The following is a 15,166-nucleotide window of genomic DNA, read 5'->3' as shown; positions in this document are numbered from 1 at the left end:
ATGCAGACCACCTGTCCTTCCACCACCACCTGCTCCTGGAGGTATGGTTGTAGTAGAAGTGGAAGCTTGTGAAGGGTTTCATCGGCCATAGGACTCCAAGCAGCCACCCATCGTTCAAGTGCAGTTTGAGCATAACTCTCCCCAACAGATGCAAGATGCCTTCATCATCATCTGAACCCGCCGCCCAGTGTCCAACGGACCTTGAAGCTGTAGAGGGGACCAGCGACATCAATGCCCTGATCTGACCATGTCTGCAGCCAGGCTTGGGATCCAAATCCTAAATTCCTATTTTGTGTAAAAGGAAAAAAGGGTGAGAACTTTTTTTACAATCATATATTATAGTTAATAAGTGAATCATGGAAGAAGAATGAACTGAACCTGGAAGGATTCAGTTTCAACAGAACTTGGCATCTCAGCAGGAAATAAACCAGTGGCTAGTGGATGCCCAGGATTGTTTTGTCTTTCAAGCTGACGCGCTAACTGCTCATCCGTTGAGACTTCAACAGCGCGAGGGTTCACCTCACTTTCAGTTCTACCAGCAAAAAGAGGCTTCCGACATGTAGGACAAGAATAAACATCGTTTAGACCTTGATCCAACCTGCCACCATCAAAGCATCATTCAGAATCAGCAGTTTTAGTCATAAATACTAGAGGCTGTTGGTGTTATTATATAGCTAAGCGCACCAGGATCGCAGGCATCCAAGGTGGAAAAGGTGGTTGCAGTGAAGCCTTTTAGCCTTAGCCATAGGTTCCTGCCATTCACAATGTATACAAGAGCTTGAAGGTATTGAAAAGGTGTATGAAAAATAATAGCTCTATAGTAGAAGCATACCCGGCATATAGCACATTCATCATCATATGCCCTTAACTCTTCAGAAGTTGCATCAGGAAGGGCTGCATGGAGAGAACCCAGTGCTATTCTCAGTTTAATGTATCCTTTAATTCGTTTCAAAATTGCACTGAGCAATGCCTGCCAAACCAAACAGAAAAACCAGGTAAAACATACAACAATTGAATATTTAATAACCTGGAAGAAGGTTAACAAACTTACACGTATGTTGAGAAACAAAACTGCATCCACCAGATGAAAGGCAATGCCATGGAGCCACCAGATGTGTAAATAATGACAGAGTGCCATTACCAAAGTAGCCATGTCCAGGAAGAAACCAAGGTTCCGGTTGAGGAGGCCCTTCCATTCCAACAGTGAGCCTATCCAAAAGGATAAAGAGTTTAATAGACCAAAAATATCCATGGTTAACAGAAAAAGATGGCATAACACCAGAAAATAAAAGACCTGCTGTCATGGAATCAAGAAACTTAGATCTTTGGCAGTCCGAGTTGTTGACTACTAAGTGATTGGTCCACATATCAAGCAACTGAAACCCATGAATTAACAGCGCCTGCAGAATAATAACAAGATCAGCTCTGTATTTTGTTGACCATAGGGTACATAACAAGGACAAGAAGAAGGGCGAAGACTGAAGTACCTGCAAGGTCTCAAAAGCTATACTGCATGGCTCAAAAAGTAACAACAGATACACAGAAGAACCTATTGTATTGTATGTCATAAGGGAAAGCTTTATCCTGCAAGATAGGAGGATAAATGTAAATCTTTTTACCTACTTGATAATAATACACATTACTCTCAAGTGTATATGAAGTCTAAAGAATGAAAACCTGTCTTTTCTAGTTTAAGTTCTTAAAGAGATAGAAAAAAATGCAGCAATTTGAATATTTGACAAATATACCATAAGGTTTAGGAAATACCACAACATATCAACAGAGAGAACCAAGAACAGAACTGAATACACACGGAAGTATGTCCAAGGTGTAGAGGAGGGAGATGCATTCAATCGTTCAAGCCGGTCTCTAGCCAAAGCTTGAAACATCTACCATGACATTACAAGATTCACATTAGGTGGGTGTGTAAAAATGATAATTCATAACTATGTATATCTTAGTTCCTACAAACAGTCAACAACAATACCTTTAAAGTGCATAAAACAGTCAGCCAAACTGTCCACAGTACACCTTGAAATATTGTTGGGGGAATCACCAGCGGCAGAAACGTACCCTAGAAGGAAAGGAGGATTAAATATGCAAAAGTGCACAAGAAAATGAAAGGAAAGAAGTGGCAGAATCATCTGTCTAAGTATATTTAATACATTTTTGTTTCCTGAAGCTGTTAAGATATTAAGTAATGAAAGTAAGAAAAGCACTACCTTGTAAATGATGTAATTGGCAAGTCGCTCCACCAACTTTTTAGTTTCAACGCCATATAAATCTCCAAAAAATAGAGTCTGCAAAAGATGCTTAAAGACATTAGAACCACAGAAAATGATCAAACGACATTTCCAAAAAATCAAGCAAACCAGTCCTAACAATGTTTACTCTTTACCTTGAGAGAGAGCAGCAGAAGAATATACACATTGAGCACAAAATTGGTCAACAGGGCGATAGTAAAGTAAGATCCCAGAAGCAGCTCAAGGGCATGCTCGGAGTCCGCTAGAGAAATGTTCTTTGCAATCAGCCCATCAGCTCTAAGCCTATCCAAAGACAACTCTGTCCAGACTTGAAGCCCCACAAAGCTCAGAGCTGTTGATGCTACCGAGACCGACAAGTACCTTATCCCCATTTAGGAAACTATAACAACAACACCCTTCTCACTCAAAAAGTAATCTCATTTAATCAAAACTAGCACCAGATGCCCATCTGCAACCACATGTAAAAGACAAGATCCATTTGTATCATAAAGACAGAGACTTTTTGAAGAATCAACACATAATTGAGCTACCCATCAGCGGAAAACAAGAAAAAAATTGATTATTTCTCAGAACTGAATCTACAAAAAACATAAAACAAATTCAAAATTCAAAGATTGAAGAAACTGGTAGAGATCGTGGAAGAGGAGAGAAAGGAGCTGGGGGAGATTCAATTTCAATAAATGCGTATTACCAAGCAAGAGATCAAAGCTCTATGGATCGATCAAGAGAACCTGATTATCTGCAGAGTTGTCGGTTGAAAATTCTCTTTAGGACAGGCGTCTCTGTCTTTTTTCTCGATCTGGACTAAAGGAAAAGTATAGAAGAGCAGAAAAAATCAATATCTTCTTCCAGGGGGAAAGAAAGTAATATTATTTTATTTAATTTTTATAGAGGGATACGGTCAACAATAATAATTATGTATTTCTTGCTTAATTTTCAACATTATGTTTTATGAAAAAGTAATTGCATGTTTAATCAGTGTATATTAACTCATCTATTCATATTTGGTTGTGCTGAAACCAAAAACTAAAATGTAATTATAGAATATAGTTTGAGATGATTTATATTAAAATAACAAATTAACTGTTATAATGAATTTTAAATCTAGTTACTGAATTTGATTCTTCAAAAAAACTTTAGAACTAATATTAGTAAAAAAAAAGCCGTGAACTTAATCATTTTAAAATAATTTGGTGAAATTTATTAATTGAAAAAATAAAATCTCAATCTCATAGTTTTACCGTAAAACTTTTACATGAGTTTCCAAAGTGGTTTAACTAAAATTCTTTTATTTTTTCAGTTCACTTAAAATCATCTATAAGTTTAATAAAAATCAAATGGCTTAATTTAGACAAATAAATTCCACTTGCTTCGTTTAAGCCATAATGTTTGTATTTGATTTGGTTTTGAAGAGTTTTGATCTTAGATTCTTAAACCTTACAAGTTTAAACATTGATCAATGATAAAATAAACCAAGTAAAACTCATAGGACTATGTACTGGTGACGACGATGTAGCCACCTCATCTTCCTGACATGATCCAGACAACATAGCTTTCACTTCTGTTTCAATAAGCTTCGTCCGCAACAATCCTGAGACGAAAGCTGCATGCAGTCATCAACATTTAAATCACCACGTCCCAGTTAATCTCATAGATGTAACCGGTATGGACCGGTCCAATGCCCTAGCCTTTGAGAATTTGTGGGTGACAATAGCTGTTGTGATGAGTATTGTCCCCCTTGGATTCTGTAACTACAAACCAACTCTTCTTTTGTCTTCTTCTGTTGTAAAACAATCCAATGTATTGGAGGGTGAAAGCAAACTCTTTAACAACTTGGAACGTTCATAGACATGTTGCGGGCTCGGGACACAATAACGACCAACATGACCAAGATGGAGAGGAAGACCGAAGTCTTGAGATCTTCCTCGAACCAATTGTTGAATTTACCACGTTTCCTCTTTTTGTTAACTTTCAAACTATTTAAGAGCTCTATCACGAGCTTTATTATCTTCTTTAACACTTCCGTGGCCTTAACCACCGTGCTGTCAAATACCCATTTGATGAAATCTATTGCAGCGTTATTCTCCCCTGGAGTGTTATCTGAACTCTCTTCATCTGAACTCTCATCATCTGAACTCTCCTCGTCTGTTAATAAAGAAAGACCGAACAGGCCAATGAGTGTCATGAGAACTCTCTCAAACAAAAGACTTAAGATAATGATTAATCAAAATACATTTTTCACTATATACCTTGATTAATGCCATTGTAATACAACTCCTTAATCTCTTGCACCACCTCGTTGTTCCTCACTGCGTTCCACACTGCTTTGTCAGATGACAATGATAACACCATTTTCTGCACAAAGTGTTAAAAAGGTTTTTTATTACACTGTGTTTCAATTTTTTCTTTTTTAAGATTCATGAATACTCAACAAAACAAAACAGAAATTTAGTCAGCTTGGTGAACAAGAAAACATAACAAAAAGATCACCTGGACGGATGGTTCGGTTCGTAGTAGGTCAAAAGCATTGTAAACATGATCATAAGCACGAGGCTGTAAGATTCTTGAATGGCATAGTTCAATTGAAGGCTCCACCCAGTCCAGCTCCGTCCCAAACGAAGTTCCTGTAGCTATGAGACTCTGGTTTTCACCACCATTTTCTGGATTGCACTTGTGTCTGTCTCCAACCATTTGAGAATACGAACTACCATCGAATACCCTTCATAAGAAAACAAGAACAAACAGTTACATATATTCCCGTTAAGCAAGAAAACAGGTTTTAAAAATTCATAGTAAACAAAGACAATGATAATGAAGTTGAACTAGCAAACAAGAAGGAGAAGCTACGTTGATACGAGGACACTAATTAATTCAAGAAGCAAACAAAACGAAAGAGAGTTGGATAGAGTTTCCATTTTCTTTTAGGTAATCAAAACATGCCAATTCAATCACACTCATCAGAGGAATAAAAAAAAAGTTAACTTTAGCACAATACATGAAAGCCAAGACACATCTACCACGTAAAAGCTCATCCACATGTTATGAAATTAATTGTTAAGCTGCTAAAAATATAGATTAATTGTCAATTCTGATAATTGATACAAGTTTCAAAGCTCAAAATCTCAAATAGTATTTTTGTCCACACAACCAAACAAACATAGTTTTTTTTTTCTCAAGTGTTAAAATAATAAAATAGAAGAAGAAAAAAAAAATGATTACTGCTTGAGAGCAGAAACAGCATCTTCAACTTCATCAACAGAAGGAACAGAGCCAAAAACAGAGTCCTCTTCTTCTTCATTCTCTTCCACCGTAACCCACTCTAAGTCTTCTTCATAAACGCCGGAACTACTAAACGAAAAAGCGCCCCCGTTCCATCTCGAAGTCGTAGCCACCGGAAGATTCAACAGCGACCCTGACGCCGCCGAGATCCTCAGATTGTTTGGTCCAAATTTATGAACATAACCTCCACCAAGCGAGACAGAAGCGTTCCCAGCTGGTGATGAAACAAAGGGATCTTGAATATTACCGCCTTTGGCTACGCCGGTCCTCTTCATCGCGCGTCCGGCGGCGCGTAGCATCCCTCTTCCGGCGGCGCCTAACACCCCTCTGCCGGCGGCGCGTAGAATCCCACTGCCGGCGGCGCGTAGCATCCCTCTTCCTCTATCAAACATGAGACAGACAAATTGTAACTTGTTTACTCCGATAGGTTTCGTAAGTTTTACGTTAACTCGGTGAACAGTTTTTGTCTTTTCGTCTACCGATTCGGATCAATTAGTTATAAAATAGCAGTTGTTGTAATGAATGGCTCTGTTTCAAGTTTGCTTATGTCTTAGGTTTCTTCGTACAGATTTGATGATTTCCAGAAGACAGATCAGCTTATATACAAAATGTTCTTTAAGGATGTTCTCAAGAATATTTTGACTTTCCTTGATTTTCTTTGCTTTGTTTTGCTTGATCCTTCTTCTCCACGGCAAGATTACTATTTATCTGTTTTCAATTGCATTCAATTCAATAAATACAGTAAACTATATTCATAAAAGTAGTTTCCCATCTTGTATAAACAAAAAAGTTAACTCAAGAATTAAAATAAATATGTTCGAATATCTGATGTTTTATGCACAATAGTTGGGAATTTACATATTGTACTCAACAGCATGAAAACACGAAAACCAATTTGAAGTTCACAAGACATTTCGTAAGGGAAAGGGAAAACCATCATTGGAGACTTTTTCTCTGCTTTTTTACTCGAGGTAACTCTATATAATTCTTGTTCTTTACGTCTTTGGTTGCTTGCGAGTGAATTAATTGGTTAGAATATGGAATGCTAGGGGTTAACAATCCGGTTTACAGTTCTGGTTTGACAATCCGGAAACAGCACATTGAACCGCATTATTTCCGAGGTCACGGTTCAGAACATACCAGGCATGTTTTGACTGTGTGACGAGCCATGTGGTCATATTGCTCAGTACTTAAAAAAGGAAAAGAAGCTAGACAGACCAAGCATGAGTTCGACGAACAAAGACTTCTCCATATAGAAGTTACCACTTAAACAAGGCAAATAAAGTACAGCATAAAGGTTTACAATTTACCACAAAGAGAATAACACAACAAAACATGGTACCATTTGATAAGAGAAACACACTTAACTTACACATTATTTATAACAAAAAGAAAAAAAACTGATGATATCTGCTTCCCCTTTTATTACCCACCCTGATCAAATTCTAAACACCTTATTCCTCATGAACTGGACTCTCCTGACATCGAGTTTACTGGGGCTATGACGTGATTTATGTTGTGGTAGTGGTGTGATGGGTTCCACGGGTACGGTCACGGTCGTGCTCCCCACCTGTATGCTGTTGTCCATACCCACCTGTATGCTGCTGTCCATAGTATTGACCTCTGTCTTTAATATCCTGAGCTTTGCCTCCCAGCTTCATCCTTGCACTGTCCAGCTTATCTGACCCCTGCGGGTGCTCTCCCGTTGCATACCTATAAATCATACACAAACATGCATCGATCATTTACATACACACAGATAAAGATACATTAAAAGTCAACTTTTATGTTCAGTTAGCCAAAACTTATATTGATAATTTGGCAATTTACTGGAACATCTTAAAGTCCCTGAAAATAATCCAAAGCCACACACACATAAACACTTTTCTATCCATTACGTTTATGAAATATGCTTGTGCCTTTTTTCTGTTCTTTCAAAGCATATATCATAATTGTTAAATATTATCTTTTAATTAATACACTACCCCTTCGATAAGTAAGACATTCTGGTAACATGCACAGACACATATTGGAGAAATTGAAAATTTTATCTATGATGAATAAATATATATATTCTTACTTATAGATCCAAGAGAAGACGGTTATAGCTGCAATGCCAAACCCACCGGAGGAGAGAAAGCCAGTGATGAGAAGCGCTACTGTGATGAGAGCCGGGACAAGGATTGGGCTAAAGATAACAAGCAGAGGAGTGGCGACAGTCAAAGCAATGACTGTTCCGACAAGGGTGAGACTGGAAAGGACAAGAAGGGACCCTCCAGCGGTGACTGCGGTAACAGCTTTAGCAACCTGCCTAGTCTTGGAGTAGTCTTGGCTAGACATCTGGTAATCTGATCGTCCGTACGGATACTGGTCTCGGTCTCGGCCCAAAATCGGGTACTGGTCACGGCCGGTGACATCGTGATGGGTTCTAGCAGTATCAGCCATTATGCTCTTGTTGAAGGGAGGGATGAGTTTCTGTTTTGGAGTAGCAATGAGTGTTGTAAATTGATTAGATATATGAAGAGAAGGGAGGGGGGGGAAAAGAGTAATGTGTCAATGGCGTCATCATGCAATAGTATCCACGTGTTAGTGGCGTCACCATGCAGACGCTGCATGTGTAAACGAGAGGGGTCTACTTGAGGACACGTTTGTGTTTTTGTCTCGTTCCTGTGAATGTGGCGTTGGCAATGAACCGAACGTAAACTCAAAAAAAACGGACCATTGGGCTGGTTGTTAAGGTGGGTTCAGGGCTTTCAAGGCCTTCCATGAATTTCTTCTTAACATTTTAACAAACAAAAATCAAATATCGAACGTAAACCCAAAGACTATTTGTGAGCATACCGTATTGTTACATATTACATTGATTACAATAAACAAGGAAGAACTATGAAAATGGCCTGAAGAATAATCAGCATATGAATAATAACAATAATAATGGCCTTTTCCAAAACTGACCTAGTTTGGTCTACAATGGAACAGCTTCAGTGAGATGTCTCATCGTCAAACATCCAATCTTAACTTCCAGAAGAAGAAATGTAACAAACGGTCTAATATTGCAAAAAAATAAATGCTCTTGAACCAAGAAAGGTCAGAAGGAAATAGAAAAAAAAGAGTTTAGGAAGCTGGAGCCGCAGGTTTCTTCTGAACAAGATCCTCAACCAAATCAGCAGCTTCTTGAATCGTCGTTATGTTCTGAGCATCAGCTTCCTCCACACCTATATCAAACTTCTCCTCCAAAGCCATCAACAATAATCTGAGTTTGAAATATCTTCCGATTAATGCTAAAGAATGGAGATGTCGTCTTTTATAGCCTATCATATTAACCATTTAGACCGAATTTCAAGTCTAGACCGGCAAAAAATCTTGTTTTCTTTTTATGGCTAAACTTCTTATTGTTAAACAGAAATTATAAAGTTATTATAGAAATTAACAAATCAATTTTTACATTAAGTAGATATATGTGTTGTATACTGAAGACAAATAAAGAAGTAAGCGAACTATCAGATTATCAAACCATTACACATTCTTAGTTTAAACCATCTTATTGTGTGAAATTTGTGTTTTGTCTTCTTTTCCTCTTTTCTTCATCGAGAATTCTATTTGCACAATGTATTACAAAAACCAAATGATTTCGTTAATACTTCAGGGAGAGTAGACAATGAATGGCCTTTTAGTTATCATCTTTTTTTCGGCGGCATCTTGTTTTTTCTTTCTTTGAACAACGGCGGTATCTTATTTAATATTTCATTTTCTAGCTATAAATCTTTAATCTCAATCTGTCATTTCAAATAGTTTGTTAACAAATTCTAAAACAAAAACAGATGAACACACATACATAACAAGTAACAAGAGTCTCAAAGATAAATAAACGAAATCAATATAATTTCTTTTTTATGCTTCTCTTCTGGTAAAATCTAAGTATACAAGAAAGATTAAAAGATCTTAAGCAGTACGAATAAGCAATTGTATAGTAAAAAAATGTAAAGAGAATATTCAGGAACGGCGAGCAGCGGAGGCAGTTAAGACTGTAAGGATGAACAAGAGTAGAAAAGAGACGAAGGAAAAAGCGAGTGAGAGTGTAACACGATTGCAATAGTTATGAACATAGCCGCAGATCGGAAGCCAACCGGCGTGTGTATTACCATACTTTCCGATGTAACCCTCCGACATGGACGCAGAGAAAGCCGATAACGCCGTCAAAGCCATAAGCTGTATAACATTACATATCAAACCCCATCTCAAAACGTTCATATATATATATATTATTCATATAGACAACAATTACCAAATCAATGACGAAGAGTGCAAAAATAAATCCTCCTCTACGGACAGCCAAACAAGCCCATGCGAGCGTAAACAACGTTACGGCGGCGATAGCTATATATGCGTAGACCAAATACCTGCGTAACATATCAAAGCATACTCGATGTCTTACTTTACTGTAGCAATCGGTTTTCTGGCTCCCATAATGATTCTGGTTAAATGGTTTAAAATTGTCCATGTTCTAGGTTTCAAGTGAGATATATGAATGAGATATAAGAAATTCAAGAAAGAATTTATTTTACATATTCTTCTACGTTACATTAGATGGATATTTCTTCTATAACATTTCTCAATTTTTGCATCTTTCTACCATGCATCCGTGAATTAATTTCCAAACGTGATTTGGTGAAATTTTATGCGGATTGATGATTTATCTTCCATCATCTTCACTAATTAGATCAGTAAGTGCACCTTGATTTTAAATGAGCAAAGAGAGTACCTAAAGGCAGAGGAGTCGCTGTATTTAGCTTCAAAAGCAATGCCATAAACAGAGGCCACTTCACGGTTAGTGATCATGAGCCCCATGGAGGCTAGTGCAGCGCCGACGGTTAACACTCTCATCGACACTTGAACCTTAAGATTCATTAATGTTCTTTTCCCTTCATTGTCTCCCATTATTACTCAGATTCAAACTTTACTTTCCTTGTTAATTGCTGAAAATGTATAGAAAAGGGGACAAATGATACAAATAAGACAAAGATATGGTTGTTGTTGTTTGGTTGTTTGGTGTGGTGTAAGATCCCGAAACTCCAAGAAGACAAAAGAAAGATAAGAGAAATGGTCTGAAAAAATAAGAAACAGAGGAAGGGAATTTATAGCAAATTAGCATGTGGATAGGATCACAAAACAAGATATTTGAGGACGTTGGATGATCGAATCCTCTGCCTAAACAGATGGGCACTTTCAGTTTGAATACATCAATTTTGGTCACAGATCCTTGTATATTCACGTGATTGTTTTCTAGAAAAGAGTTACACGTGTTTTTATAGTATTTGGTGTTTAGAAAAGAATTGGGATAATATATATATATATAAAGAACGTAATCTTTTGATCAAATAAAAAACGAACGTAATTTCTGTTAATGACAACGAAGATAAAAATTCTCCTTATAGAAAACTTGCAAAAATTTATCTTATTCTGGCAAACGTATAGTCTCTAGGCTGGCATTAAAAAATTGTAATCATTTACAAAGCTCTATAGTTCGTTCCTTTAACATTTTTTTTTTGTAAACCTAGTTCGTTCCTTAACATGCTTATAAGAAAATATACATTTTTCCGTAAAAAAAAATATATGTATATGATGGTCAGACGTTAACATGTTGAAAATGAATTTTACTCATCCAATTTCTTATGTAAATTTTAATTATTTATTTTTACATTGTAAGTTTTTGGCAAAGAAACAAACTCAACTTTCTGGAAACAAAGTTGATACCTAGGGGACTTATCAGAAATAGTAAGAGAGTATCAAAGTCATGTGATACATTCCAACCTTGTTAGTTTTCTTGTACGATGCAATTACAATAGTGAATACAAGTGGTCTGAGGTCGCGTGAGCACATTACGAAGTTTGTGGTACTGTTCTGCTGCCCCAAGCAGGCAAGCACCAATTCTTGTTTCATAGCTCACTACCTATGGATCTCTGATCGACTCAAAATTAGAGTTAATTTAATTTAATTTAATATTATGTATCAAAAGAGAAACGAATAAAATAACTTTCTAAGCATAAATTAATGGAGATGCCATCGTGATGAACGGCAAAATGTGATTGCAAATAAATCAGAGTTTATAAGAATATATGATCGGTGCAAGAGGCCAAGATCCCTCCCCTTTCTTTCTCTCTTTTTTATAGCTGATTTTTGCCGAAATCGTAATATCCGTTGTAAATCTGGTACCATTAATGCTTCTTTACTATCTCTGATCTTCTTTACATTTCCATGTTAACTCAGTGGAAGTGGAGTTCACTTCTTGTACGATCATGATGAGTGTTCTCTCTTGCGGTTCTATTGGCCTTTAATTTGGACTATTGTACCGGATCTTTAAAGCGGGTTTGGAGGATGAAATCTACTTCCAACAGCTATATTTCCTAATGGATTGTTCCATAGCTATTATTTCTTTCACTAAAGTTCTATTCACCCAGCTGTATCATTTACCTATTGCAACAACATTCTTAAGACTTGAGACTGTATAATATATTATATATATACTGCAAATGTATTTAGATTTTGATGTACTTCTTATGTATGTGACATTAAAGCAGATGCTCTTCTCCTACAGTACTCTATATTTTGCTGACATCTTTTATACTCTCAGTTAAATATATTTGAATTCGAATGTACGAAACAAAAAGAGTGAAAAAGTAAGGATGGGGAGGAATGGTTGGGAAAGAATGTTAACCATCTAATTAGGAATCTGCATGGTTGGATGCAACACCACTCCCTTTGACCGTAGAAGAACCACCGATACTTCATAAAGTAAAAAGTTTCATTGCTAATTATCTACTTATTTTAATGCAAATCTTATATAATTAGTCAAGTAGTCTTTGATTAAATGAGCTAGTCACAAGTCATCCTTTTGGTACGCTTTTTTGTTTCAGCCATACATTTTCAGTTTCTCATTTGATAGTTTATTTGTTATATATGGTATTACTTTTCACAAAGTAACAAATACATTAAGTGATGAATTGATGCTACCTACAGGCTTACCCGAACCCAAACTGAATACACTTTGCCACAAACAGAGATGAATTCTTCCACTAATTTATATCAAATAATTCCAATGATATCAGCTTAACTGGTTAAATTTCTGATTTGATGATTTTTATTTTGCTAAAAGTATTTGATGATTTTTTTATGATAGAACGAGACAGATTATCAAAGAATAAACATGGAGACTGTGTTGGATACGATAATACTTGTATACATGACTAGATTAACATGAAAAGTAACCAAGTGGAACATCAAGAAGAATGCTGATGAATCTTACCTATACGGTTTACACAAGCGACAGTCGCGTCTAATTAAGGTGAAACGCACTACTCTTTGTTTTATACATTTAATTTTAGCTTTCTTCTCTAGTCGTTTGTATACATTATCGCAAGGAACACGGTATTATTATTTGTTGTTATGAAAGCTAATAAACTAATAAACTAATATTAGTTACGGACCTAACTCTGGCTGCCAAATCATGAAGTTCAAGAGTGCTCAAAGACAACATAAAATATGTCACACGTGGTGGACACCTAAACGTTGAGTTTTTACTTGTACGACGAACGAAAGGAACCAACATCGGTTGTACCTTGATGGAACTTCAAAATGTAACATAGGAGCTAATTAGCTAGATTGAGTCCTGGTGGAACAGTAATTCACAAACATATAAGTTATACGTATAATGGGTATTGAAAAGAACTAATTTAATTAGCTAGTTCTAGTCCTCGTAGTATATTGAAATTTAGGTGATATATATAGATACAGTGATGACTGATGAAAGTTTATAACCACCAAAAGTCTTTCTACAAAGATCTTTTATGTTTCGTTATTTGTTATATTCCGGTCTGATTATACGACTTATCTCAAAACAAAATAATAGAATAACTGTTTGATGTAAAAAAATCACCATGAGTATTAAATGAAAAACAAATAGCTGATCACTCACTACAAGAAATCATCGTCAAAGCCGACGACATTTACCGACTACTATTCTCCTCGGTAAGTTTACGATTGGTTTGTGATAAATTTCCGAGGACATATAACTTTTGTCGGAATATTCTCGGAACTTTGCGATAAACCAACATTCTCGGTGTTTTATCGTAATCTATTGTCAGTACATTGTCGGAAATGAAAAAATTCCCGACGAGCTTGTTTTCTCGGAAAGTTCCGAGAACATGTTGTCGGTATTTTCTCAAGACAATCAAAATCCCGACATTCAATTTGCTTATCGGTATGGCATCACAAAGTTTCGTCGGAGTTCTATCGGTAAAAGTTTATTGATATCGATTTCGTTGAGATCCAAATCCCTTTTTCTTCCCCAATTATATTTGAGGATTATTTTTTTCTGAAATGCGATTTTAAATATAACACGTGGCCAAGCAATGAGTTTTGAAGGGTCTAGATGTGTCATTAAAAGAAAAGAAGGGTCGAGATGTAGAGTTTTGAAGGGTTTCTCATGTCCACATATCTTATTTTCTTATCTACTCCTCTGTTATTTTCTTTCTCCACATCTCCATCGAAGAGAAGATCTCCTCTTGCTCAACGGCGTAAAGGGTTACGTAACTGGCTTGTTCGATTCGTATCACCGATCTGCCTACTAATCTCTGCGGATACGTGATTTTGTTGAGGAGCATCACCAGTTTAATATTGTGAGCCGTCGGTTTGTCGGGTTAATTTCCATTCTGAATTAAACCTGGATCTGGACGAGGTGATGCTACTGCTGCTACTTATTCTTCAAGTTTGGTTCCAGGTCGGTGTGCTATTTAATTTCCATTCTCTTTTTCTCTTCCTCTTCTTCTTCCTCTTCCTCCTCTCTTCGTTTTAGCTTTTAATATTTTATCTCTTTGCAGGAAAACAACCACCTAATACTTCCCCACACCACCGTTTAAAGACTTTGAGCTACCTCCGCCTCCACCATCGGACCACCGTCATTGATTTATTAGATTTAATTTGTGTAGAACTTTTATATTTAATTTGTTTTTAATATCTAATATTATATTTAATCTGTATATAATGTATATTTGATAATTTTAATACTAATGTTTTATTTATATTTCATTATTTATTTTTTTTATTTAAAAATATTAGCTTGTCGGAAGTTTATCGGCAATATTTATCGAAAATTCATTGGAATCATCCGATTACTTCTCGATAAATAATTCCGACGAAACTTGTTTCACGGTAATTACCAATTGATTTCCGAGAAACAGAAATTACCGAGGCCCAAACTCCGACTAATAGTTGATTGTCGGAAAGTTATGGGAAACGCTCATTACCGACAAACTTCCTATTGATTTGTTCCTCGGAGTGTGAGCTTTATTCTTGTAGTGACTGGTTTATTTAATTGCCAGACCAAAAGAACAAAATACCAGTAAGTTTAGCTCAATTATTTTATTTATTTGGTTTAAAAGAAAAGGAAAGCTCACTTAAATGGCTACGATAATAGTAATTATAATTAACCAACGTTTGGCATAAAAGTTTGACACAAATACAATACACGCGACGAGTGCATACCACATGAAATGATCGAATCTTTTTCATTTTTGAAAACTAGAAATATACGATGTTCTTCTCTCTCTCTTATACCACGAAAACGA

General features: G+C 36.3%; 3 protein-coding genes, 1 long non-coding RNA gene and 1 pseudogene across 4 annotated transcripts; 1 reads left to right on the top strand and 4 right to left on the bottom strand.

The window, feature by feature from the left end:
• Window positions 1-3: 3 nt before the first annotated feature.
• LOC130502839 (E3 ubiquitin protein ligase RIN2-like) lies at window positions 4-3,127 on the bottom strand (annotated as a pseudogene).
• Window positions 3,128-3,652: 525 nt separating this feature from the next.
• LOC130502840 (uncharacterized) lies at window positions 3,653-6,310 on the bottom strand. The gene is made up of 4 exons (XM_056997581.1): window positions 5,484-6,310; window positions 4,755-4,983; window positions 4,514-4,619; window positions 3,653-4,409 (listed from the first exon to the last, which is right to left on the bottom strand). Exons 1-4 carry the CDS (start codon window positions 5,933-5,935, stop codon window positions 4,090-4,092), a joined length of 1,107 nt encoding a protein of 368 aa, XP_056853561.1. The 5' UTR covers window positions 5,936-6,310; the 3' UTR covers window positions 3,653-4,089.
• A 461-nt stretch (window positions 6,311-6,771) lies between these two features.
• LOC108821476 (oleosin Bn-III) lies at window positions 6,772-8,033 on the bottom strand. Its single transcript, XM_018594508.2, has 2 exons — window positions 7,624-8,033; window positions 6,772-7,256 (listed from the first exon to the last, which is right to left on the bottom strand). Exons 1-2 carry the CDS (start codon window positions 7,986-7,988, stop codon window positions 7,055-7,057), a joined length of 567 nt encoding a protein of 188 aa, XP_018450010.1. The 5' UTR covers window positions 7,989-8,033; the 3' UTR covers window positions 6,772-7,054.
• Window positions 8,034-9,402: 1,369 nt separating this feature from the next.
• LOC130502838 (CASP-like protein 1F1) lies at window positions 9,403-10,650 on the bottom strand. The gene is made up of 3 exons (XM_056997580.1): window positions 10,306-10,650; window positions 9,829-9,943; window positions 9,403-9,752 (listed from the first exon to the last, which is right to left on the bottom strand). Exons 1-3 carry the CDS (start codon window positions 10,479-10,481, stop codon window positions 9,537-9,539), a joined length of 507 nt encoding a protein of 168 aa, XP_056853560.1. The 5' UTR covers window positions 10,482-10,650; the 3' UTR covers window positions 9,403-9,536.
• A 2,866-nt stretch (window positions 10,651-13,516) lies between these two features.
• On the top strand, window positions 13,517-14,620 carry LOC130502836 (uncharacterized). The gene is made up of 2 exons (XR_008940476.1): window positions 13,517-14,319; window positions 14,420-14,620. It is a non-coding gene; the product is annotated as an uncharacterized LOC130502836 (long non-coding RNA).
• Window positions 14,621-15,166: the final 546 nt, after the last annotated feature.

Source organism: Raphanus sativus, unplaced genomic scaffold (genome assembly GCF_000801105.2).
Source record: "Raphanus sativus cultivar WK10039 unplaced genomic scaffold, ASM80110v3 Scaffold0709, whole genome shotgun sequence".
NCBI lineage: Eukaryota > Viridiplantae > Streptophyta > Magnoliopsida > Brassicales > Brassicaceae > Raphanus > Raphanus sativus.
The sequence above is the reverse complement of the archived record's forward strand: the minus strand, read 5'-3'. Positions and strand labels throughout refer to the sequence as shown.